We start from the raw sequence: 26,147 nt of genomic DNA on the forward strand, positions 1-26,147 counted from the left end.
AGTAGAGTACATTTGCTTTGTCTGCATTTTTGCTCAGAGGTAGGTAAGCAATGAAGACTGGCATTTTAGCAAATCCGGGCAAACAATGTGATCATTCAGACTGAGTGACTACCTCAGGAGAATGATGCTGACTGGATGCCTGCAATATTTAATCTGAGTAACCGTGCATATCTCATTTAAGGCACTTCTCTGGGGAAAGTGCAGTGTAAGCCTACTGGAAATTCAACTGCTTAAAGGAAATCTCACCTTTGATTGAGTGTAAGGCTAACACCCACTTCTTTTTCACAGATAAGCAAGTCTGCATAGTGCTGAGTTAAGACAACTGACTATTCACTTTGTGATTCCTGACACTGCTGTTCCACTACTCCCTCGCACACAAATGCCAGCAATATTTGTCACCTATGTTTTTGCAAACCACCGATACCTTACATTTGCACATTATTATGTGGAAGATACATTAAAACAGTACATTTAAACAATGCTTTAGCAAAATCTAAGCAGGAAAAGCAGAGATACCTTCGTAAAAAACAACTGATTTTTGTTGCACTATCCTCACTGACAGGTCAATGCACAACACCCATAATTGGAGCCTAAAAATCAGATGAAAACACACCAACGGATCGCTTCAAGACACCCACGTTTGGAGCCTAAAAAGACGATGCATACACACGGACAGGATGTAACAGGTTTGGATCCCAAAAAGTCGATTGAAACACACAGATGGGTCTCTACATAACGCCCATTTGGAAGCTAAAACGCCAACGGAAACACACTGACGTGTTGCAACAATACACCAAAGTTTAGAACCTAAAAAGCAGGTTGAGACACACAGACTGGTTGCTATAAAACATCTACATTTGGGACCTAAAAAGGAGACGGAAACACAGACTGATTGCTACAAAACATCCACGTTTGGAATATAAAAGGCTGATGGAAATAGAACAATAATACACTAAAACACATTATTTTTGTTGGTCTCATTCAGTGTAGCGTAGCCTGCAGTGTTCTACAGCTTGGCAGCCATTTCATCAAGGTGACATGCCATCTAAAATCACCTTAACCTCTCAATGACAAAGTCAGCTCATATACTACATCACTTTAGAAATGCTGATATGATACATATGAGGTGCAAAAGTGGTTTGCAGAAATGCATAAAAAAAAGTATTCCTCTGGTGACTAATATGAAACATCAATCCTGTCTTTTAACAGCATCATGCCTCTTTACTTTTGATAAAAGAACAGTATGGAGTATAGGATGCATCTTCAAAGGGATGCTAAGGGGGTCTGAGGAAGCGCATGTGCTGCCCTTTTCACAGAAAGTGTGACATGGAGGAAGGGGCCTCACAATCGCAACAACTTCCGAACATCTGCATCAGCAGGAAGAGGGGCACTCAGTATCAGATCAGCTGTGTGTTGTTCCACATCGCCAACAGAAACGAAGGTTAGAGGATGATAGAGCTACTGCCAGACAGACCACATAAACTCCTGTGTGACTGCCGCTATCTTCACCTGCTGTTCTGAGCTATGTAGGCAGACGTAGATAACACATTTGCAGGTTACAACATGAAGACTTTGTTGTGTTGTGGATGATTAAAATACTTTGCATTGTTCAGAAGTTGAGATTTTAAGTGTTAAACAGAAATTTAGGACATCATGTAAAATCAGGCAAATGGGCTCTATAACTGTTAACAGTCATTAAGCATGTTATTTCATTTTTGCTACAAATGTGCTTTGCATAAAACAAGCATTTTTGTTGAGCTGAGATAGCTAGTATGAGCACATCAATGATTCAATAATCCACTTGTCACATATCTTCCAAGGAAAGCCATGTGGCATGTTAATTATCTCAAATAGTATGGGTATAACACCAAAAATGGTTTTAGGATGTTGCATTATATTGATTGTTTGACTTTAAATCAAACATATCTTCACAATACACTTTTCTTTTTATGAGAAAGGGTTTTCAGTGCTTACTTAATGTATTCAAGTAAAATAGGATAAAATAATTTGACAAAAATAGACATTTGTCAATATTAAAACCAATGTTTTTTGGGGTAAAGGTGTTATAAAATTATGACTTATTCTTTATGTGTCACTCTGTGATATTTAAGACATTGTTTTGTATCATCACTTAAAAAATTAGGATGATTCAGCTAGTCTGAGTCAGCCACAGTACTCAAAAATTATTCCTAATTGTTACACACACGCAATTAGCATACACAAACATGTCAGCTGTAGACAACATGGCACCTAAGAAACAGTCAGCAAAAGAACAGAGAAAGCATGGCAGACACATTGGACAATCTTAATAAACAGCCACGAGTTACATTAATGTTTTAAGAAATTAGAGACTGAACTAAAAAAAAATGGATTTAGCTATTAAAAAAAAACCAAAACAAACATGACTGTCCCATTTTACCTTACCAGCTGTCCCATTTAACCTGAACATGTCACTGGTGTTAGGAAGGGGTACTCAATGTGTTAACAGTTTCTAAATTATTTTACTAATCGTCGTTTTCTTCATATGAATATAGCAGAGATCTACAAATAGCTCTAAAAGTAACACTTAAAATCACTTCTAATTCTGCTTTGAACTCATTTTTTTAAATAATAAACATTTTGAAAAGTTGCTATATTGTCATATAAAGAACCAATAAGGTATTGATGGTCATTTCAGAAAATATGTTATCTTTAAAATTTGCCTCAAAGTCCTGGAAAAGTCCTGGAACATTAGTCCTGGAGTATTGGTAAAAATGTGTACGAACCCTGTATGGGGTTTAAAGGGTTAGGGTAGTATTTAGAGTTTTAGGTGGTTTTCTTGGTATGTTTAGCCTATGTATGTAAAAAAAATCTTCTCTTTATTTATTTATATATTTTGCTGAATATATACGACATTTATTTTTTGCTTTTTGATCCTTTCTGGTGCCACAGATTGCAGTAAGTGTTTTTTCCCCCAGTCTCTGAGTAGTCGAGGTTAAAGTTAGCAGAAAGAGGAGGATTGCATCAGGAATTCTGGCAGTTGATCGTTTTCCTCCACTCTGCGCAGACAGGGGGTGGGGTGCCCGGCAGAAACTGGGAGGAGAGAAGAGGGGGGGATTTGGGAACAGTCTTTGTCCTCACCCCGCAGTACAGCACACAACTGGAGAAGGACACAGGCTCCCCGCAGGAAAGGAAAAACTGGATGGCTTGACATTAGAGCGGGAGGGCTTTCTTCTAATAAAGAGAAAACGAAGGAAAAGCTCCCGAAACACAACTTTCAAGGAGCCGTCGGGCGAAAAGCAGAGGATCCAAAATCACAACTGAAGGTAAGATAACACACAAACAAATCCCGGGCGCGCGGACGCGGCAACATCCACACTTAGCCTTTTAGCTTTGGCTAACAATAGCGTTCAGCTCAAGTTATATCTTTAAAACTTTTGCTGTGGGGGCACGCCGACTCATTTATGAAGCTGTTAGCTAAATTTGGGCGGTTTAAAAAACATTTTTCGTAAAGCCAGGGTCTGTAAATGTATTGTTTAAACACTACTTTAAGTTCACGCGCACAGGCTGGCGTTGTTAATTAACGTTGAAGCACACAAATTGGTCGCATTGTGAGGGGGATAGGACATTTTTTGGGATACCGACGCGACATACTTTGTCGTTATCTCCACATGGCGTTATATTTCTACTGGTATGTGGAATATTTGGGCAGTTTTATCAGGCATTTTGACTATGTAGGCTGGATTTGGTGATGGAGGAACGCGCAGGGATTGTGTCTTGTTCCCCCCACCCATCTATAAAATCTCATATTTAGGAGAAAGGTCACATTTATAGCGTAAAACACTACTTTAAGTAGTAATATTACTCAATGACGTTGTCCAAAGTGTGGTTCAGCCGTACACATCGTTAGCTCAGGCTAGTTATCACGGATATGTGTGTGTGTGTGTGGAAGCATGTGGAGTCCCGCGGTGACGTTGTCCCGTTAGCCACGCGGAGGGTTTTTTTTTCCACATTGGATTAATTTAGTTCTCCTTTTGGCATCTCAGTGTTTAAACGATTCGTGCGAGGCATTCATAACGAAGCCTACATCGTATTTTCTGTGTCTTTATATTTACTCCACACGCAGACTCAACAACTTGGGTAATCATTTTTTTATGTTATGTGTCACGGGTGGATTATGTTATTTTTCTCCCCCTTGTTTCTCACCACCACAATCCAGGGGAAGTCACTCCCTAGTTTGACTAATTCTGGGCATTTCTTCGGCCTTTTCCTCTTCAAGCTCAAGGCCCCTTAGCCTCAGGGCTTTGGGATCAAGGAGGGATATCCATAACTAACCTCCCAGATGTGAGAGCCACAAAAGCCCCTCTGTTCTGCAGGGCTCAGCCAGCGCCGAGACTCTGCTGCTTTACTTTGCTTCTTGGAAACAGCCTGTTTTTTTCTTTTTGAAGTGTCATAGATAAGCCCATGCTGTCTCAGTAGATAGGACTTGTAACAGTTGTGATGTTGGGGTAATTGGCAAGTTGTATCAGATTTCTTGTGAATCTTATTGCTGGCATCTTTTATTGAAAAAACAAAAGCCCCAAGATAAAAGGGGCAAGATAAAGGGGGACCGCACCTGGTTTCAAAATGCATACATGTTGCTCCTACAGTCTAAGACAATCCAAAAACTAGAGTGCAAAAACGAATATTTCTAAGGTCATCAAGTAAAAAGTCCAGAGCTGCTCCATAGACAATGAATTGGGAAGCACTATACTATTTTATATATATAAACAAACATTCTGTGGATGCACACAGACAGCGCATCAGGCTCCCATTCTTTGTATACAGAGCAGCAACAGATGTGGTGACATCACGCATCAAGTTAGTATGTTCACAAATATTGACTGAACTTTCCTAGTAACAACTTAATGACTCACACCATCTTCAGCCGTCTCTGTCATCTGGGGAAGTTGAGTCTTCTTATAATTACACTGCTTCTAGTTGATCAGATGGATATATTCTAATTTATAGAGTCACACTAACCGACTGGGGGACTGCATATGTGAATTAGCTCTGAGCTATAATCTGGCTCGCTGCATACATTGATCACTTTAAAGATTATTTCTTTGGGCTTTTATTGCTTTTAATGGACAGGGCATTTTAAGTGTGAAGGGGGGAGAGAGGGGAGGGGGGCGACATGCAGCAAAGATTCAAGGCTGGAATTGAACCTGCAACCACTGCGGCAAGGACACAGCCTCTGTATATGGAGCGCCACTCTATCCACTGAGCCACCAGGCGCCCCACATTGATCACTTTTTAAAGGGACAAGCGTCAATGTTGGAATCAGTCTCAAAAATCCAGTGCTGGTTGGGCTGTAGGCTAGTAGCCAAATTGAAATTGCCTGGACGAAATGTATCTGTAGACACTAATGTTATTTATTATCACACACAAATCCTGGTGCTTATAAGCCAGCCTTTTATGAAGTATGAGCCAGCTAAGCTTGTAACATCCTACTTGTGTAGTGCTGTTGTGTAAAACTACAAAAATTGTGTTAAGATCAGGTTTGAACGGACATGCTTGCGCTTTCACCAATAAAGGTAATAAGTTGCTACCAAAAGCAATTAGCCAGAATAGTAGCACATACAAAATAGGTCTTAAAGTTACAAAAATACAATAATTGAAATACTTGAACATCTGTGAAGGGTTTTTTTTTAAAACAAATTTGACACACTTTCTTCCACAGACGCTTTCACGTGAGGCAGTGGTTTTCCCTGGGCATGGATGTCAGCTCTGGCAGTATAGCTCCGGGGCAACTCATAACCGTTAACCTAGATTACTGGTAGCAAAGTGTGCTGCTGATTTCTATTCCTTACACGTCTCTTGCAGCCTGACAGACGAGCAATGTAGCTTACATTTTAGGTGATCCAGTGACCTCTGATATGGCAGAATAAAGCAAATAAAACAAAGCTTTATGGTTACCCACAAACCTAAAATTTTCCATATGATATTTGAGTTGGTGGTAAATATTCCTTTATACATTTTTTAGTTAGAAACCACATGCTTACACTGAAAAGAAGCTTTTATCAGTTGTCTTAAGGTTGAAACCTTGCCCTCATCATACTTTAAGGTGTAACTGCAGGATGCAGTAGCATGCAGGCAGCACTGCAGAAAGCCACAGATGAAAGACAGCTGCAGTCTTAGTGAGCAGTAAACGGGCAAACATCATAAAAGCAGTGAATAAACAACTATGTATGGGACGTTTGTTGTCATGAAGACTGCTGGACCTCATGGCGCATAGATGCCCTGTCATACACCCACTGTGTGTCTGTCACATGTAAACACAGATTACAATCAGAATGTAAACTTTTAATCACCACACACTAAAAAAATCAATGATCACCTCAAAGAATCCGACCACAGGGTCAAACAACGAAAGTGAGTCTTTATTCAAGTCTCTCTTGAGGCCGACCATTCATCAGGATGTGCTGAGTGTCTGAGCTGCAGCTGCACAATGAAACTTGTTGTGCATTGTTCTTATGCTTTATTTATCTAAGGATGGTTTCCTCCAAACTCAACATCAAATGTCACATTGATAGAGACAGAACTCCCATTCACACCTGGGAGTTGCCCAATACAAACCATTCCTATTACTGGAGCACCTAGAGGCGATGCATCATTTGTAAGAGCTTTTCACTGCTGGTTTATGGGATTACTGGACAGTCCGTAGTGTCCTTGCTCCTTATTTGATGGCATTAATACATTTTTCAGTCCATACATTACTTTAACCCAAATTGCAAACTGACAAATTAAGTGCACTGCTGATTATGAATGTGTATAGGGATGGGTGACATGGCCAAAATCTATCACTGTATTTTTAACTTTATTTCACAGTAATAGTATATATCGTAATACAGTGATTGTTCTTTAAATTTAATTAAGAAATGGACTAAAATAAATATATGCACTTTATCACATTTATTTCCCTGCGTTATTTCTAACTTCCATACAAACAAAACTGCCTCACATTAGAGACAAACCTTAAAAAACACAGAAGTTAAACTACATTTTTCTTTCAAGCACAGTATTAAGTTACCTTAGAACAATAATTTTACCATCTGTCCAAATCACGTGACCTTGTGAGGCAGCTGGATTCACAATAAGAATCACTAGAATCGCTAGAAGCACAAGATCCCACCCTGATTTGTCACATAGTTTGCCCCAAATCGCTCCCGTGGCAGAAATCTGTACAAGCAGACCAGTTTCTGGTCTCCCAAACCTAGATGTCCACAATCTGATTAGCTGTCCACTCACATAAATTTCTTTGATTGCAGTACTCCATTATAACTTGGCTCATCACATCTTGAAAAATGTAATTGCTCTACCACCACTGTATATTAGTGGATGCAGTTAAGTGGAAGTGCAGACCCAAATGGAATCATTAGCCTTCTACGTATATTTTTTTCTAATATTACTAAACTGAAAATATTGCACTTGTATAGTAAAATAACAGCTTATTGCTTCCATGGGCATGACAGAGCCCAACACTGTGGCTCGTGTATTAAGATTGCTGCTTCTGTTGATAAGCTGAAGGACCATGAGTTAAAGTAGGTTCATAAAAATGTATATTCATACAGATTATATTTGTTGGACTCCATATTGTGTTAATATATTCCTTTAGAGTTGAAGTAGGTAAAATTGCCAAACAGCTGCTCTTGAAACAGATGTAAGAAGCTTCTATTTTAAACCCCAAAAGGCAAACATTACATTTTTAACAGCCAACTTAACAAGTACACGTTTTTGGTTTTGAAGTGTGGTACACTAAGGATGTCGTAGGTGGCAACATGTTCACAAACCTCCAGACATTCACAATTATTATCGATTACTTGGAATTTACTTGGGCTTTTGGTTCTTTATCATTGAAAGTCAGTTAGCCTAATCTTTTTGTGTCCTATTCAGAGCCAACTGATTGTTTCTTAATTTTGTTTCTTAAGATTGTGGCTTGTCAATATTTTGGCTTAAAACATAATTTGGAATTTAAAGAAAATTGAAAGATTAAATTTTGATTTTGATAGACAATCTGCAGAGTTTAGGCATAGCCCATGGGTCACATGTGTCTGTAAAGTCTATTTTCTGTATAGCGACATTGTGACTGAAGGTTTTAGATTGCTACTCTTGCCCAAGGTACTGACCAGGCAGAAATATTGGGACATTAAAATATTCTACCACACTGATTTTAGAAAATATACATTTTTAATAACATCTGTGTCCCATTTTGTGCACCAAGAGCTAATAATACCCTGGTTAAAAACAGCAAAAACAACATTTTGAAAAGACCCGTAAGCAGATACTTTGGTCCATAGCAACATGCAGCAATTGAAGATGTAAAAGAAGTGAGACGTGATTGGATGCCTTAAAGAGAGAGGTGGAATGGTATGATCGTAAAGATCACCAGCGCTGTTGTAGCTCACCTCCATGCTACAAGTGTGGAAGTTTATTGTGTTGGATAATTACTCAGCAGAAGTTGTTACGAGGTTGGTCACAGTTGGTGTTAAACCACAGATGCTCTTCATTGCCTCAGCTCAGTTTTGGCAGTCTTTGTCAGATTATTAAACCATGACTAGACATTTTATTATATCTGGTTACACCTATTACGTGTCTCTGAACACCTGAGCTGTAAATGTTCGTCATTTCATTTCATTTCATTTCGTCGGTGCAATGTGCCTCAGGCTGTTCACATGATTTCATTTTGGATAAGAGCCTGGTTATGATTGCATGATTTAGTAATACATTTTACAGAGAGACAGCTGTAGGAACCTTGCCTGATCATGCCCCTTTGCAAAAGCAGCAATCGCTGATTTAGGACGTTTCAACAAGAGACAAAAAAGCTCCACCATGTGGCTATCTGATGCAAAAACAGAGAGAGTTAATAAAAGCTATATCAAATTGTGAAGTACCCAACCACATTAATAATAAAACGTAAACAGTGTTAGTTAATTATTTTTTTCAAATAAGTATTTGTGTCTTGTATGAATATTTTAAACATAATTTCTTTCCATTTTGCTGTAATTAGGTCAACATTTACCGTAGTGTGAGCCGCTGCCTTGACTTTGTCCCAACTGTAATAAGTTAACGTCTCTATCATTTTTCAAATAACATTTTAAGCTATATGCAGTCTTTTATGTGACTTGGGCGTACCCACTTGTTTTCTTGAAATGAATCACCAGAGGTGCCATGACACAATGTTATTGTAATACAAAACCCTTGATACAACTATTAAGTTTTTACTGGGATGTGGCATGTTGTGCATTATGATAAGAGATTGTGATTCACTACCTTTTTTTCAACAGCTAATTACATCCTTGAAGGAAAATTTTGTCAACATTTGTTTTATTTAAATAAGATTTTAAAGTTTAGCAGTCTGTAAATTTCACTTCAGGAATTTTTATCTGCTGGATTTCAAATAAAGCAATTGATTTTGAATGTATTCCAGTAGACTACCTAAAGTTGAATCTGTATTAGTTTTAACATTTTATTTGATAGATAAAGCGAAACTTGACATGTATGCATTGATACAATATTGACATTAAAAATATTGTGATACTAGGCTGTATCATTTTTTTTTCTTTTTATTTCCCCACCCCTACTCTCTTCTACCTTTGGCTTTGTTTAAATAAAAATCCTTTTCTGCGCAGGTTTGAGAAGTTCCCTCTTGTTCCAGAGGCAAAATGAGCTGGAGCTTCCTTACACGCCTGTTGGACGAGATTTCCAACCACTCCACCTTCGTGGGCAAAATCTGGCTCACCCTCCTCATCGTCTTTCGCATCGTGCTGACAGCCGTCGGGGGCGAGTCAATCTACTATGATGAACAGAGTAAATTTGTGTGTAACACGCAGCAACCTGGTTGCGAAAATGTGTGCTACGATGCGTTCGCACCGCTGTCACACATCCGCTTCTGGGTCTTTCAAGTGATTATGATCACCACGCCAACCATCATGTACCTCGGCTTTGCTATGCACAAGATCGCCCGCATGCAGGACGAGGACTACCGGCCTCGGGGGAGAAAGAGGATGCCGATAGTGAGCCGTGGTGCCAACCGGGACTATGAGGAGGCGGAGGATAATGGGGAGGAGGACCCCATGATCCTGGAAGAGATTGAGCCGGAAAAGGAAAAGGAGGACGCGGAGAAGCCCGGCAAAAAGCATGACGGGCGCCGTCGCATCAAGCGCGACGGCCTGATGAAGGTCTACGTGTTTCAGCTGTTTTCACGCGCCATCTTCGAGGCTTCTTTTCTGTTTGGACAGTATGTCCTGTATGGTCTTGAGGTGGTACCGTCGTATATTTGCACACGCTCACCCTGCCCGCACACTGTGGATTGCTTCGTGTCACGCCCCACTGAGAAAACCATCTTCCTTCTCATTATGTACGCCGTCAGCGCCTTGTGTCTGCTCTTTACTGTGCTGGAGATCCTTCACCTGGGCATCAGCGGCATTCGGGACTGCTTTTGTGCACCGAGGCCGCGCCCTCCCACTCCCCGCCACCCAGCTCTGTCCAGCCAGAGGTCCTCAATCTGCCGCCAGCCATCGGCACCTCCAGGCTACCACACAGTGAAGAAGGACCCATCAGGGAAGATGGGCTTCAGAGACAACCTGGGAGACTCGGGTCGCGAGTCGTTCGGGGACGAGGCCTCATCGCGGGAGCTGGAGAGGCTGCGGAGACACCTAAAACTGGCTCAGCAGCATCTGGATTTGGCTTACCAAAATGAGGAGAGCAGCCCGTCACGCAGCAGCAGCCCGGAGTCCAACGGCACCGCAGTGGAGCAGAACAGACTTAACTTTGCCCAGGAGAAGCAGAGCAGCACCTGTGAAAAAGGTGAGCCTTCCAACTTTTTCCTCATTTCATAAATTTTTATCTTCTTCTTGTAGCCACGATCAAGGTGAAATACTTAAACCATCGCTCTGTTCACAGGTCTCCGTGCATAGGCTCTGATCAGCCCAGCTGACACTGTAGACTCATTTACATCAGGATCAGTGAGAGGATAAAAGGGAATCAAAGTGTGAGTGTGATTGTGTGGCGTGATTTTGCTTGAGGTGGATGAAGTCAGCCCAAGCCTTCCAGTGTTACGGCCAGCCGTGGTCGAGCATCGAGTCAAACGAGGAGGAGAGCGGTCGTCTCAGCCCAGCAATACTTGAGGCGCCTGTCTGAAGATCCAAAGTGCTTACAAACTACCGCCGTGCAGCAACAACGGTTAAGGTTGTTCTTCTCCCTCAGGGCAGCTATTCTTGTTTTTATATTTTTTATTACGAGACTTAGAGCTATTAGTCATTTTTTTTAAAGAGTTTGTCCTCTGTTTGAAGTTCACAGTGAATGCATCTCAAGTTTGCCTTAGACCTAAACTGGAACTCTGTTTTTTGGCATTTTGTTATGCAGTGGCCAAGCCAGTTGTAGTGCAAAAAAAAAACATGTTTAAACTGTAAGAATCTTTGCGAGGTAGTGAGTGAGATGCAAAAAGAAGGTTTAAGGACAAGGCGCCGCTCGTAAAAGATAGGTACTGGAGTTAGTGTCATGCTGATGAAGACTTTTTGAGTTCGTTTTCATACAAAGGTTTCTCTCAAAAGTGCAACATCTAATTTTAAAAAAAAAATGTTTTGACAATGTTGGCACGGCACCGGTCAACATTTCCAAGCCTGGTGCTTTGATGGTAACTGAAATACACTTGGTGTGCCTCTGTCCAAAGGAATAAATGAACCTGGGTAATGCTTGAATAACATGTAACTCTTGATATTGTCTTGTATTGTTTAAAACGTGTATTTGATACTGTGCTTTATTTTTGTATTAGTTTTGAGTATTGTGGTATTGAAAAGAGGCTCTTGTCACTGTGGCAGGTATTGTATTTTGAAAGAATGACATTCACTGCTGTCTTAGTTTCCTGAAGCTCGCTGGTGGACCAGTGCAGTCTGACAACGGTTTGGTACAATTTTGAGTTCAGCTGCAACAGTTTTTTTTAATAATTCCATTTAAATAATAATCAATAGCCTGCATATTTTATTTTTCCCACATTGTCAAACATTCCCTGTTTCCATACAGACCCAGATTTGAATATATTTTTTGGTTATAGAAGGGAAAATGCTGTCATTTTCATGTTCGAAAATGCTGATTTTTGGATTGGTGTTATCACTGTTCTCAGTGAGGGTTGTAAACAATGTAAATCATTTCAATGTGAATTCAATGCCTTGAACGTGCTCTTCTAAGATGCCATCTTTTGTATTCCGAATCATACCCACAGAGCCATTAGTGCCGACTCAAATGTTGTCATCTCAAGTTATTTTTGAACAATGCTTTTTGTACTTTTTATACTTTTTGTATTGATAGTACTTTGTGGTTAGTTTTTAAAATAAATTTTTACAACAAGAAAATTATATCATGGCTCAGTCTGGTTTTATTCATTGCTTGAAATAGTACAAATGTATAGATCCAATTTCATTTAAATAGCTACTCCGTTCAATTTTGTAAGTACTATATGACTTGATGTGGTGGGCAAAATTAGCCAGTGATTAATACCTAATAACTACTGGACTTGCATACAGAAAACTTGTATTTGTAAATAAAAAAGTAAAAATTGAGGCCTGAGGGGATTATTAAAGGAAGTATCCAAAAACTAGGGAAAATGACAAGAGAACTGTATTTCTTATTATAATATTTAAAGTGATGTTGGAGAAAAACTTTTTTTCTTAATTCTTATCATTTTTTAGGTAGTTCTCTCTCTTTTTTATTGCTTATGTTCAGGTAATTTTTTTGTAACTTTTTTTAGCCTATTTTTATGCTCATTCTTGGGGCCACGTCTTGTTAAGTTGCTCATTACCTTCTCCATGTTTTTCAAAGAAATCGAACCAATTTGCTCAGATTTCAAAGGGTTAAGCTTTCAGATTTTCGACTTTGCAGTTCAGCCACTTTGTAACACAAACTGCTGAGGTAACTATTAAGAATGCCACTAATGTACCAGGCTAGCTGCAGTTATTCTGAGAATAAACATCAATTTTACTTTATAATACTTAATACTACTATATTATCAGTTGGTGAAATATGGTAGTTGTGTCGTCATGAGAGGTCGAGTCAGATACATCCTTCCCAGTATTAGCAGAAAGGACTACAAACCATCATGGGATCCAGTAAAAGACTACAAGACCCACAGTAAGCAAGCAGGGCAGTCAGGACACTGATTGCTGCCCAGCTGAAACAAATCAGCTGATGTCCCCGGTGAGGGGACTTAGGGGAGGTAGAATCAGTGTGTGTTGAGAGGACACAGAGATTTGTAGTTATGTTAGCCGGAAGGCAGTGAATTCGATTTTTAAAAAAAAATTACATTCCTCTTTTTGTTTTGTTTTACCTCTGTCTGCAAGAAATTAAAGACTGAATATGCTGAATGTAATTTCATTTCCTGCACCCACACCTCCAAAGCTCCAAGAGAAAAGCTCCTGAACTTTCACAGCGTCACATATTTCGCACTAAAATTACAGTAGAAATTGTTCGTTTTCAACCTTATGGATATTTCATATTATGTTCAATGCAGAACAATAACTACGGAAAGACGGATAAACTGTACAATTTACACAGGTAGAAAATGAGAGGAACTGTAGGAAGTTAGTATAAAATGAGAGATTTGGATTAATTTTGAGCAAAACATTTCTGCATATTGTATCAGAGAGGAGTTTTACTGATATTATTTTGGGACTTCTATATACAATTATCTGTCTTCATTACTGCTTTATTTGTAACATTACCGTATACTTCATAGGCTTTCTTTCTTCCTTTTTTTTGGACAAATTCAGTGTCTCCATTATTTTTTAGTTCTTAAAATTGTTTTACTGCATTTATTTTTTCATGCAAGAGGAGGCTGTTAGGCAGCGAGTAAAATCTTTGTAATATAACTTGTATTTAAGTCTTCATCATGCCCTTATCCTGTCAGATAAAAAAATATGAATAATTTTCTTAACTTTACAAATGAGGAGGTCAGGGCCCCTAGGTTGGGAACCAGTGGGCCATACAATGCTTTTTTCTTTTCTTTTTTTTTAGATTATTTTTTGTTTCCTTATCTGTGACCTGTGAATGAATTGGCTGCTCCACTTCGTCAGATAATTAGTAACATTCTTGGTATCAAACAAGAACTGAAGCAAATGTATTTTATTTAATGTAATGTCACAATCTTACATTTCTTTCATGGTTAAGGTCACATCAGCCCACTGGTCAAAGGACAGGACCTGAACAGTCTGGGTTTCCGGCACAAATCAGGCAGTGTCAAGTCTGTATCTCTGAAAAGTGTGCAGCAGGATGAACTTAAACCTACAGTGACCTCCAGTGGCATAAACTGATCTCTACAGTACTGATGCTGAACCACAGGTGCAGTTTCAACGGCAGCTTCTAAAGACTAAACAATGGGGTTTCGGAGACCAAGTAACTTGCTTAAGACAAAACGTCTGAAACCACATCTAAGCAAAACACAGAGCTGAAGCGCCCTAACGTTTAACAGAAAATCGACTTTTTTTCAGACTCATTATAATAGATCATGCATGGAAAATTGAGAAACAGAACAGATGTCCGGTTTCTGCAATCCAGTTTTTCGTGTATGGTGCAACATATTTGTTTCACAAGGCAAGACCAGATAATATCTGTCATACTTAAAGTTGCAGTTTCTAACAGCAAGTCTCATAGAGGAAAAAGTGTTAAAGGACAATCTTAAAAAAAACATCTGTCCTAAATTCTAAACACTTGGGTTGCAATCTGTGAAATGCATGGATGGTGACGAGGTGATATTATATTTCATACTGATGAATTTAAAAGCATATCATGAAATGTTTTAGGGAAGTTATTAGGCCCAGAATGTCCAGCAATAGTTGGTAATGTGGTTTCATGGAGTTTAATATTTGGCTCTTTTAAAGTGGAGCGCTATCTCATTGCTTTCAGTGTGGGCCCATGCCGTTGTAACCAGAAAATATGTGGTATTTTGCCCTCATAAATGACTTCTTTGTGTTTTACTTTTTTTCATACAGGAAGCAGTGCTATTGCAAATGAGGGACAGACCTTGTGGGTTTCAGTGTGGTTGCAATGAAAGTTACAGAGGATCAGTTTTAGCAGTAAATAATGTGGATTGTAAGCAGATTGCATATTTTTTCAATCATAAACTGAGACTTGAGAACAGCAGTAACATATTTGACATTGCACGAATGGAAAATAAGACATTTATACAATCATGAATGAATTAAATTTTTTACAGCCTGCAGTGCAAACAACCTATAAACAATAAAAACCATTTATAAAATGGTGTTTATATGCATATGGAGCTCAGACAGGTCAGTGTATGTTGGACTTCTATTAGAACTATTAGAATATTACAATCTTTTTTCCATGTTAATGCTTTCAACATTCTGTTCTTTCTTTGAATGATTTTTTGCCTTAAAGAAGCAAAAGGATGAAAAAATAGCTCCAAACACCGCAATAATCAGCAGAACAAATGTTGTGGTGAGTCCCGTTTCAGCATCGCTGGTGGACAGCTTCATCCCCAGGAAGTCCACAGTGTCATCAGAGGGAACGGGTGTGACCGGCACACTTGTTGCTGCAGAAAAGGACACACAAGTTATTTTATATATTGTGAACAAATTGCTCACAGAAACTGTAACTAAGTCTAAACCACATTTGAGGTTGACATCTTAAATGTTAAACAGAAAAAAATACTACTTTACAAAATTCCACAAGTCCAAAATATCTGCTATCACTAAGTGTTGTTTTCTGTTTCAAGAATTTGTTTGGGTAGAAAAAGGTCTTCACTTTCTTGCTAAGAGTTAGATGAAGAGATTGAAACCACTCTTGTATCTGCCCTTTAATTATGAAGCTATGGCTAGCAGACTGATAGCCTTAGGTGAGCATAAAGACTGAGAGCATGAAGAAACAGCTATCCTGGCTCTGTCAAAAGATAACAAAATCCACTTGGCAACACCTCTCAAGCACACTACTTAGTACACTTGTTTAATATAGGGCTCTAGGAATGAGTCTGAAAACCCGGAAATTAGTTAGCATATTAGCATTTCCAATTCCCTTGTCTCAAAGTCATTTGGTTTTTTGAATGCGTTTTTGGTTGGCAGCCTGAAATAAGGTCTGTGGTTAACACGTCTTTCAGGTTTGTTCTATGTCATAAAGCACGTCAGTAAATACTTCACATGTAAACTTTAAAGATTTTATGTGTCTTAAAAAAGGCAGTTGCTAACAAGTGGCTAAATGACAAAATCATTATAAAACAAAACCATAAACACTTGGCTCATAAACCTGGTAAATCTGCAACTTCGTGTTTTTTGTTTTTTCTCTTTTCTACTTAGGTGTGTGCAAATTAAAGAAATACAATGTTTTAATGTAAAGGTGAAGGAAGTGGCTCCATCAGCTTACGCCAAGGCCTGGAGTTCAAGCACTCGTGGGGTCCCAGGGTGGGGTCAGGGAATCCGTTGCATTTGATGATGGTGGAGTAGACGTCTACAGATGTCTTGGCCACTCGAGGCAGATTAGGGTCTGAGTGATTGACGTAGAAAAGGCCAAATCTCTCAGAAAAGCCAGTGGCCCACTCTAGGTTGTCCATCAGAGACCATGCTGTGTAACCACGGATATCCACGCCATCTAGCAAGTAAGCTGCGAGGAAAAAGTGAACACCTTTATGAATGCTAACACACACTAAATTCCTATATTATGTGCCAGGAATACACTGAAATATAACTAACAATATACAATGAACATTGTGTTTTGATACCTTTTAGCACCTGGTTGATGTATTTTTCGTAGTAGTAGCTCCTATGAATATCATTTAGGTCAATGGGTCCCCGCTCTGATATGCCATTTTCTGTGATGATAATGGGTGGGTTTCCATACTCCTCCTTAATGAAGTTTAATATCCTTCGGAACCCAAATGGTGAGACCTTCAGCCAGGATGAGCCTGAATCCAGCCAGGTACGATCGGCAATTGTCCCTGCACCCCTGAGAAGATCAAATCAGTCAACTAGTTTAATTGGTAAAATTAAGGTAATGCATTTTTAGCACGTGATTATGTACTGCTTGCTTGTCTCCCTTGATTTCTGTAGGTATATTGGTAATTGCTTACCTATCGGCATCATAGTGCTGCAGGTTTCCATATTCCACAGGGAATGCCAGGACTGTAGTGTAATGGTTGAACCCAAAATAATCGAAGGTACCCTTAATCCTCTTTATTTCCGCGGGAGTGAACTCAGGCAGACTAGAGAGATTGTATTGAACTAATTAAATGTACCTGATAAATGTAAAATAATTACACATCATTTCTCTTTCAGGTTTTAATGTTGGTGTATACAATACCGAGATTTTGGCAGACCAGCGGCTAAACTGCGCTCTCGAATGATTGTTTTCATCATGTTGCTGTAATCTCCATTAAATACAGGATGGGCAAACCAACCAATGTAGAACTGCACAAGGAGATACACAGCAGCTTTGAGAGACCTTAACTCCAACTATTGCCCTACATGACTATTTTAAAATGTGAAAGGAATGGGCATACAAAAGACGAAGCACATTATAACAACAGGTATTCCTTCTTTGTTATTTAAAGTACCTGGACCACACGTCTTGCGGCATCAATGTCCTCCTGCTTGTAAGGATTCCTGGGCTCTGACCAGTCAGAGTTGATGGTGATGGAAATAATTCCTTTCTGTTTGGCCCGATACTTGTCATTGTAGAGGTGCCAGGCCTCAGCGTGAGATTTAAGCAGGTTGTGTCCCACAATGTAGGGCAGAGTGCCTGGTCGGAAACTGATCCCTGGACACACATGAGTAAGAGATATATTTACTAGTTTGTTTAGCTATACACTTTTTATCATGATGGTTTAGAAAGGTGTAGATAAAGGATGAGTCTACAAAAACACAGCAGTACATCAAGGTATACCTGGGGCAGCTGCTCCATAGCCATGACCTACATTGGCTATATTGTATGGCTCATTAATGGTGATCCAAAATTTTACTTTATGGCCAAGACTGGCAAAAATAAGGTCAGCATAATCCCGGAATTTGGCAACTATGGTCTCATTCTCCCAGCCCCCAATATCCTGCAGAGCTTGTGGAAGGTCCCAGTGGTAGAGAGTGATCTGACAACAAAAGAAAACACTTAAGGTTCACTGAATTAACGAACTTTCTATGTAAATAATCTCTTGAGATACTTGCGAAAAATATATAAATATAATATACATACATGAGGTTGGATGTTTACTGCGAGCAATGCATCTACCAGTCTGTGGTAGTAGTTGAGTCCAGCCTCATTGATGTGCTTGAGGGTGCCATCAGGAAGCACCCTCGGCCAGGATATGGAGAAACGATAATGGGTCACTTTAAGCTGCCTCAGTATAGCAACGTCCTCTTCTACTTTATTATAACTGTCACAGGCTATGTCACCATTGTCATCATTGAATACTCGGAGGGGAGTGTGAGCAAACTTGTCCCAGATGCTTAGACCTTTTCCGTCTGCTCTCCACCCCCCTTCAATCTGGAGGCAGAAAATGTAAAAAAAAAAAAAAAAAAAAAAAAATTAAATAGGAAAAAAAGGAACAATAAAAAAAATCATGGAATATTTGAACAAATTCCTGATCCAGGATTAAACATTTACCTGGTATGATGCCGTTGCGGTACTCCAAATAAAACCTTTGCGAAAGTGGCCATAAAGTTGCTTCTCATCATCAGTTATAGGAAAACCATTGTCTTTTATGACTTGATAGTAGAAATGAGCTGAGTACTTGGGTGTCCTCGGCCGGTTCGGGTTAGTGAAGTCCACATGGTGCAACCCAAATCCAACTTTATACCCACTGAGCCACTCAAAGGAATCCATGAGAGATGTTGCTATGTATCCTTTCACCTTCACACCATCAAGGTCATGGGCTGTTATACCACACACACACAACAAATGATGAAGACACAGACACACAAATAAAACATTCCTAACAATCATGTGTATATATATATATGTATATATATATATATATATATATATATATATATATATATATATATATATATATATATATATATATATATATATATATATATATATAATTTATGTTGGTCTACCTTTCAGAGCCTCATCAACATAGGTTTTGTAGTAAAATACTCTGGCAGAGTCATCCCAAGTTGTCTTTGAGTCTGTAGCTACTCCATTCTCACTAATGTAAATCTCTGGGTCTCCATACTCCTCTTTGATCCAGTTAAGGAGTCTTCTCAAGCCCCATGCTACAGCTCTCTGGTTACTGATAGCAGTAGTTGGCGAATCACCTTCTTCTGCTTCTGAGACATCTCGGTCATATTCATAGGATTGAGGGCTAAGCCTCAATGTAGCATGGCTTGCAATCTTCGTAGTGTAATGATTTACACAGAACATATCAGCAGTTCCCTTGATGAAGCTCTTTTCTTCTTCAGTGAAGGAAGGTAGCCTTGACTCTGTAAGACCTTGGAGTTCACTTTTGTTTCCAACTTGCCACTTCATTGCATCAGGATAGTCACCATTCTTGAAAATCGGGTGTGCAAACCAACCCAGCTGGAACTGCAGGGCGCGGTCAGCAGCCACCACTTCACGGGCAATGTTGACATCTTTAGGTTCAATCCAATCTGCATTAAGGGCAATGGAAACTAGACCACCTTGGGATTTGCGATACTTATCATCATATGTGTGATATACCTTGGCGTGGGCTTTTATAAGGTTGTGTGCAACTCTGTACGGTGCGATTCCTGGATTCTTAACATTTGGTGGGATCTGTCCAAGTCCATATCCTGACCATGCAATTGTGTGAGGCTGGTTGATGGTCATCCAAAATTTCACTCTGTCTCCAAAGGTGGCAAAACAGAAGTCACAAAAGTCATTAAAAATATTAATCATGTCTACATTGCCCCAGCCACCGAGGTTTTGCAAAGCTTGAGGAAGATCCCAGTGGTAAAGTGTCACCATTGGAGTGATGTTATATGCTAAGAGGCCATCAATGAGTCTATTGTAGTACTCAACACCTTTCTGGTTCAGGGAGGTACGCCGACCATCAGGGAAGATCCTGGACCAGGACAAAGAGAATCTGTAGGACTTTACTCTGAGAGCTCGCAGCATGTAGAGGTCTTCTTCAAGTCTGTGATAACTGTCACAGGCTACATCTCCATTGGCATAAGCAGGAATATTGCCAGGTTTATGGGTGAATGTATCCCAGACACTGGGCCCCTTCCCATCAGCATTCCAGCCACCCTCAATCTGGTAAGCTGAAGATGATACTCCCCAACTGAAGCCTTGTGGGAAAGTGCCATAGTGGTACACTTTTCTCTGGAATTGGACTGGTGGAGAATTTCTCCCAGACAACCTTTGATTTAGATGGAACCTCTGAGGGGATAAAAAGTTTTATTTGACGGTGGGTAAGTTGAATCTCTGCCCCTTTAAAAATATGCTCTTTGGGTGAACCAAATCCATTTTTCTTGATAACCTGAGAGTAAAAATATGCAGATTGCTTTGGAGTTCTTGGTCTGTCTGCATCTTCAAAGTTGACATGGTGAAGACCAAAACTCTGGCTGTAGCCTTGTCTTCCCTCAAATCCATCTGTGAGTGACTGCACTGTGAATCGCTGCACATCCACTCCATCTAAGAAAATTGCTACAAAAATGGACACACACAACAGCACATTAAAATCCATTGAAATTATTTATAGGTTTATAACATACATGTGCAAAGGATACATTAACCCAGTGTGTGAAAAGGTGGTTTCCTATGAAGATATTCTTGAAACTAACCATACCTTTCAGAGCCTCATTGATGTAACTCTTCATGATACTTTTTCTACTGATGTCATTGAGAGTGTCCCCACTGTGCTCAGTGGGCATACCATTCCCTGTTATGTGGATAGGCACCTTTGCAACATTTGAGTATTCTTTGGAAATGTAGTTTAGAAGCCTTCTAAGTCCCCAAGGTGTAGAATAGATCCAGTCAGAAGCTGTCGAGGACCATGAGGGGTCCACATGTGCCTGGAAGTCACCCACCCCCTCAGGACCAGGGGTGCAGCCACCAACAGTGTCATTGACCAACCGAGAGGTATAGTGGTTTAATCCAAAAAAGTCAGCTGTTCCAAGTATCCTCTGGCTCTCTTCAGGACTGAAAACTGGAAGTCTTGCAGGCTCAGAGAGGGGACACTCATTTCTTTTTTGTTCTATCTGAGTCTTGAGTGTTGCAGGATAATCTCCATCAACAAATATGGGATGTGCAAACCAGCCCAACATGAATTGCAGGTAGCGATCTGCAGCTGCTATGTCTTCAGGTCTGGAGGGGTTCATGGGCTCAGCCCAGTCAGAGTTCAACGCAATGCCCACTTTCCCTCCTTGTGTCTTCCTGTAATTATCATTGTAGAGATGCCAGGCCTCAGCATGGGACTTGAGTATATTGTGAGTGGCCTGCAAAGGTGAGGGAAATAATGAAACAGACGTATAAGGATGGCTGTGTATCACACTGTATCATCATATAGTAATAGCATTGCTCTCACCTGATAGGAGGCAACCACATAGTCTTTAACTCCAGGGGGATGCTCACCAGTGCCATACCCAGCATGGCTCACCACCCAGGGGCTACTGAATGTGTTCCAGGTCTTGACCCTGTCTCCAAACCTGAAGAAGCAGAAGCCTGCATAGTCCCTGAAGGCCTCAACAATGGAAGCATTGGTCCATCCACCATAGTCCTGGAGCATCTGGGGCAGATCCCAGTGGTAGAGAGTGACAACAGGTTGAATGCCAGACTCAATGAGAGCATTGATCAGCTTGTCATAATAGAGAGCCCCTGTCTGTGAATAACTGCTCTGATGGCCTGACGGGAAAATACGGGCCCAGGAGATGGAAAACTGGAAGGTGTTGACATGAAGACCTCGCAGGAGGTAGACATCATAATCCACCTTGTGGTAACTGTCACCAAGCTAGATCAGCTGTCTGATTCTCAAAGGCGAGGCCGTCATGACCAAAGCGGTCCCAAATGGTCTCTCCCTTTCCATCTTCTACCCAGCCACCTTCAACCTTGAAGGACTCGCTGGAAGTGGCCCACTGGAAGTCGGAGGGGAACGATTCATTGAGGAAAAGATCTCGTTCTGCTGTAGTCTGGGCCCCAAACTCGTCCCACACATTCTGATAATTGTTTCTAAATGTTGTAATTCCATTTTCGTCTGAAATACTACGACTGTTAGAAAAGACGACATAAAACAATGTAAACATACATGAAGCAAACTTTGTCAGCAGATTTTTTTTACATTAATGTTTTACAATGTAAACTGATTCATTTCATCAAGATAAACCATTACCTGACCAGGGCATCCTCCATTTCCAGTTTACCCAACATATCCATAATGTCACATCCTACAATATTCTGGTCTTCGTTGTCCATTAAGGCTGTAATGAGTGCAAGACACTATGATTATCTTTTTCAATATCATGCCAATCTTTTCAGTATTGCTGAGGTATTTTGCTCAAAACCTAAAATGTGAACCTCATAAGTTTTACTACAGAAAAAGTCAGAGGGTTATCATTCTTGGTAGGCTTCATCTTTCGGACACTGTGGATTTTTCTACAAAATTTCATGTCAATCTAAGCATAATTGTCAAGATATTTCGGTCTGAACAGTAGTGGTGGATTGACCAACACCATGGCTATTAATGACATTTACCTTGTAGGAAATTCCCAAGAAGCTGGTATTGACTGTAGGGACAACCATGAACAGTAACATCATATATCAGGATAGGCAAGTCCCCACTGGACATCTGCGACATAACACAATATGCATTTAGCTGCAGTGTAATAGCAATACAAATATTAAATGCAACTTGAAAAGAAAAATATTAGACATTTACTTTACCTGCAAGCTGCTCAGCTCCTTTGCAAAGTTTGATGTGGAGGCACAGTCATATTCAACATGCACTGACAAAAAGTCCATCTGTTCAAAACAGGAGATAAGAGCATGTTACCCCAACCATGTCTTTCAATGAAAAATCAGATGTTTGCAACAACATGTCCTGCAACACATTCCTAAACCATTACATAATAGATGTTTCATTTTGATCATAAAAAATCTAACTCATCTGACAATATTTTGTATGTTACTCTACACCATAGCATTGCAACTGTCATTATCCTTAAAATTAGTTTTGTCTTTATTTGTGGTCATTAGGACCGCAGAATATCCCAATAGGTTGTTTCACCAGCTAACAGCAGGCAGTAAAGCTTAAGCAGGGAAACCATGACTCACCTATCATACAGGTGAGTAATCGTGTTTTAAAAGAAGCTGATTTAACTGCCTTTAGATAAGATAGGACGACATAAAAAAACCCATTAAACATGCATATCCCACACAGAAAGACCAATTCACACAGTAATCTACAAGTACTTCACACACACACACACACACACATACACTCATACACACAAACACACACACACATACCTTTTTGTAAAATGTGTTGTGAGTTTTTCCTAAATTAGAGTTTTTCCTAACTTGTGCAGGTTTAGGAAAAAAACCAGGGTTGGATGTCATGATATCATGTACATATTTAACATCACATGATGAAGTGACGTGATGAGACATTAAGTACATGATGTGACCAGCACATGACATTATGTTAAGTATGTAACATGACTTTATGTACAAATGTACATGGCTTAAAATACATAACCTTGACACAAACAGCAGTCTCCTGGGTCAAAGTCCGGTATTTCTGACACATCCATTTGCCCTAACCATGCATCTTTTTTTTCCTAAGAGTGCTTTGCCCAGTCCTGTCCTATTGTGCTGTGATTGGCTAATACTTATCACATCAATGCATCAAGGAAAGAAGCAGTTAGGGTAAGGACAAAGAGGCCATGTTTAGGCTTTATACTAACCAATCACAGTGCAGTAGGGCGAGGAAAACTTCTACATAAACTTTGTCATATTAAAAAATGATGGTAAAACTTCAATACAATGAAAATGACAATCTCTTTATTTGTTTTTTTCCAGTTATTGAAGACTTCCTTTCCTTATTTGAAGACTAACAGCAAGATGGACTGGACTTAATTAGGCTATACAAACAAAGATAAAGAAGTTTTAAAAACACATACATACAAAAGAACAGAAAAATGTAACTTACTGTAGTTGAACCTTTGATCTGGGGAATAATTGCAACATCACTAGCTCTCAACCCAAGTGACAGGCGTCTCCCTATGAATGGAAGCATAGAGGTGTTGTTAACAAAAAGAAGCCTAAGGAACATTTGTCTACACAAATATTTCATTTCCACCAACTGAGGAATATGTGGCAGACTAAAAGATGTTGTGTTTAGGATGTTATGGAATTTATCAACGAGGTTGCAGATTGCAGTCAACTTCTCCAGCGTGCCAAGCATGTAGGAAACTGTCGTAATGGACATATGTTGATCTTGTAATCCGACTTATCCATCTTTTAGGGTCAATATGCACATCATTTACCCTTGAATATTTCAGATGCTACTAATAATTCAATTTGCACAAGGTTTTTTTGGTCGCAATGGCTGTGCTCCACTGTCTTTTGAATCACGAAAAACGCAAGAATACAAAAACATGAATAGCCCACTCTAGAGCCAGTGTTTGGTTTGTGTGTTCTGGGCTGCTATAGAACAACATGGTGGACATGCTGGAAGAGGACCCACTGCATATGTAGATATAAAAGGTTCATACTAAAATTATGCCAACACAACAATTCTTTTTTTTCCCACGTATTTGACACCAACGAAAGCATCATTATGAATATTATACTTTATTTCTGTATGACCTTTAAGATATTTTGACAAAGCATGAATTAAACTGCTGTAGAACATAGCCATACTGAATGTTATCAGTATCATGCTTTTCTAACTATGACACGTCAAAATGTCTGCTGTGAAAAAGTGCTCACTGGTCATATCTGTGCACATGTCACATGCATATTTAGATTATTTTATTGATCTCACTTGTATTGATTATCGGTATAGGCCTGATAATCTACACATGTAATCGGTGCTATAAAAAAGGGGGTGAAGGGTTTCAGATAGAGAAAAAGACTATCAGGTGGTCATAAGGTAATATTTTTACAATTTATTTCTCAAGACACATTCGAAAGATTATATATCAATCAACATAGTAACACAGACATCATATCGTAAAATGTTAAAGATGACAAGTCATAATTCTTGTTCTTGTTTTAACCATTAAAACATTGTAACAAATGACCCTTACAAGCACAAACTCAAATAGTCAATAGTGTCATAAATCCACTCCTCCCTCCCTAGCAGTCTTATTTACCTTTGTCAGGAAACTGCTGATGGTAGAACTGGTAAATATTCTTGTTGAGCTGGAGTATATTTTGCAGGGGGGCTCCTGCAGGCTGCCCGTCATGCCAAATAACATCCAAGTCGCTCAGTGTCACCCACGATTGAGCCATTGCTCCAAACTCCTGGAAGGCAAACTTTGCATACTGCTGAAACATCTCCACCAGCTCCTGGCTCTCCCAACCTCCGTACCTAGCTCTCAGAGTGTCTGGCACTGCTGATCCATGAAGGACGACCAGAGGCTGAAGGCCCACCTCCAACAGTTGTTTCAGCAGCGTCTGGTAACAGGTAACCACAGCCTGCTGGGGCTGGCTGGGGACACCTGTTGGAAGGAGCTGAGCCCATGACAGTGGCACTTTAAAGTGAGTCACCCCTCGACTCTGGAGGTACTCGAAATACTGTCTGGAGCCTGGAGGAAAGGGATGACTGCAGTCATATGCATCATTTACAACAGTGTCTGAGCTTCTCCCCAGCTGCTTCGTCAGAGGCCCTGCAACAAGTGTGAAGTCCTCCTGTCCATTCACCTCACGGCTCCAGCAACCACACAGACAGTAAACACACAGAGAAGCAACCCATAGATACTTCATGGTGGCTCCAAAAGGATTGACTGATATTATCCGCTGATAGTTGAGCTCTTTAAAGCAATTCTGATGTTTTCTTATTGCACTGTTAAACAGTTAAGATGGCTATCACATCCAAGGGGTGCAAGTTACAGTGTTTTATTGCAGCTGTCTGATACCGTCAGGAAGACTCTGGACTCGCACATGTCGAATAATAACCGCATCCTTACTTGCTCACCTCAGATGACCTTGGAATGTGTTGTTAC

At 39.9% G+C, this 26,147-nt stretch overlaps 2 protein-coding genes across 2 annotated transcripts; one reads left to right on the forward strand and one right to left on the reverse strand.

Annotated features, from left to right (window-relative positions):
* Positions 1-3,091: 3,091 nt before the first annotated feature.
* Positions 3,092-12,374, forward strand: gjc4b (gap junction protein gamma 4b). Its single transcript, XM_042494418.1, has 3 exons — positions 3,092-3,305; positions 9,651-10,827; positions 10,924-12,374. The coding sequence occupies exons 2-3, from the start codon at positions 9,684-9,686 to the stop codon at positions 10,935-10,937; spliced, it is 1,158 nt and encodes a 385-aa protein (XP_042350352.1). The 5' UTR covers positions 3,092-3,305; positions 9,651-9,683; the 3' UTR covers positions 10,938-12,374.
* Positions 12,375-15,318: 2,944 nt separating this feature from the next.
* On the reverse strand, positions 15,319-25,908 carry LOC121949084 (lactase-phlorizin hydrolase-like). Its single transcript, XM_042494684.1, is given in 19 exon segments — positions 15,319-15,565; positions 16,390-16,626; positions 16,745-16,968; positions 17,093-17,224; positions 17,323-17,429; positions 17,576-17,778; positions 17,905-18,103; positions 18,208-18,498; positions 18,619-18,887; positions 19,077-20,323; positions 20,325-20,628; positions 20,771-21,419; positions 21,509-21,931; positions 21,933-22,182; positions 22,310-22,418; positions 22,690-22,765; positions 22,861-22,938; positions 24,128-24,198; positions 25,296-25,908. Coding segments are annotated over 19 exon segments (5,706 nt in total). The 3' UTR covers positions 15,319-15,341.
* Positions 25,909-26,147: the final 239 nt, after the last annotated feature.

The sequence above is a fragment of the Plectropomus leopardus genome, chromosome 10 (genome assembly GCF_008729295.1).
Source record: "Plectropomus leopardus isolate mb chromosome 10, YSFRI_Pleo_2.0, whole genome shotgun sequence".
NCBI classification, from domain to species: Eukaryota; Metazoa; Chordata; class Actinopteri; order Perciformes; family Serranidae; genus Plectropomus; species Plectropomus leopardus.

What these genes read in the sequence shown, in the direction of transcription:
- gjc4b (XM_042494418.1), top strand. Translation starts at nt 9,684, where the DNA reads ATGAGCTGGAGCTTCCTTACACGCCTGTTGGACGAGATTTCCAACCAC.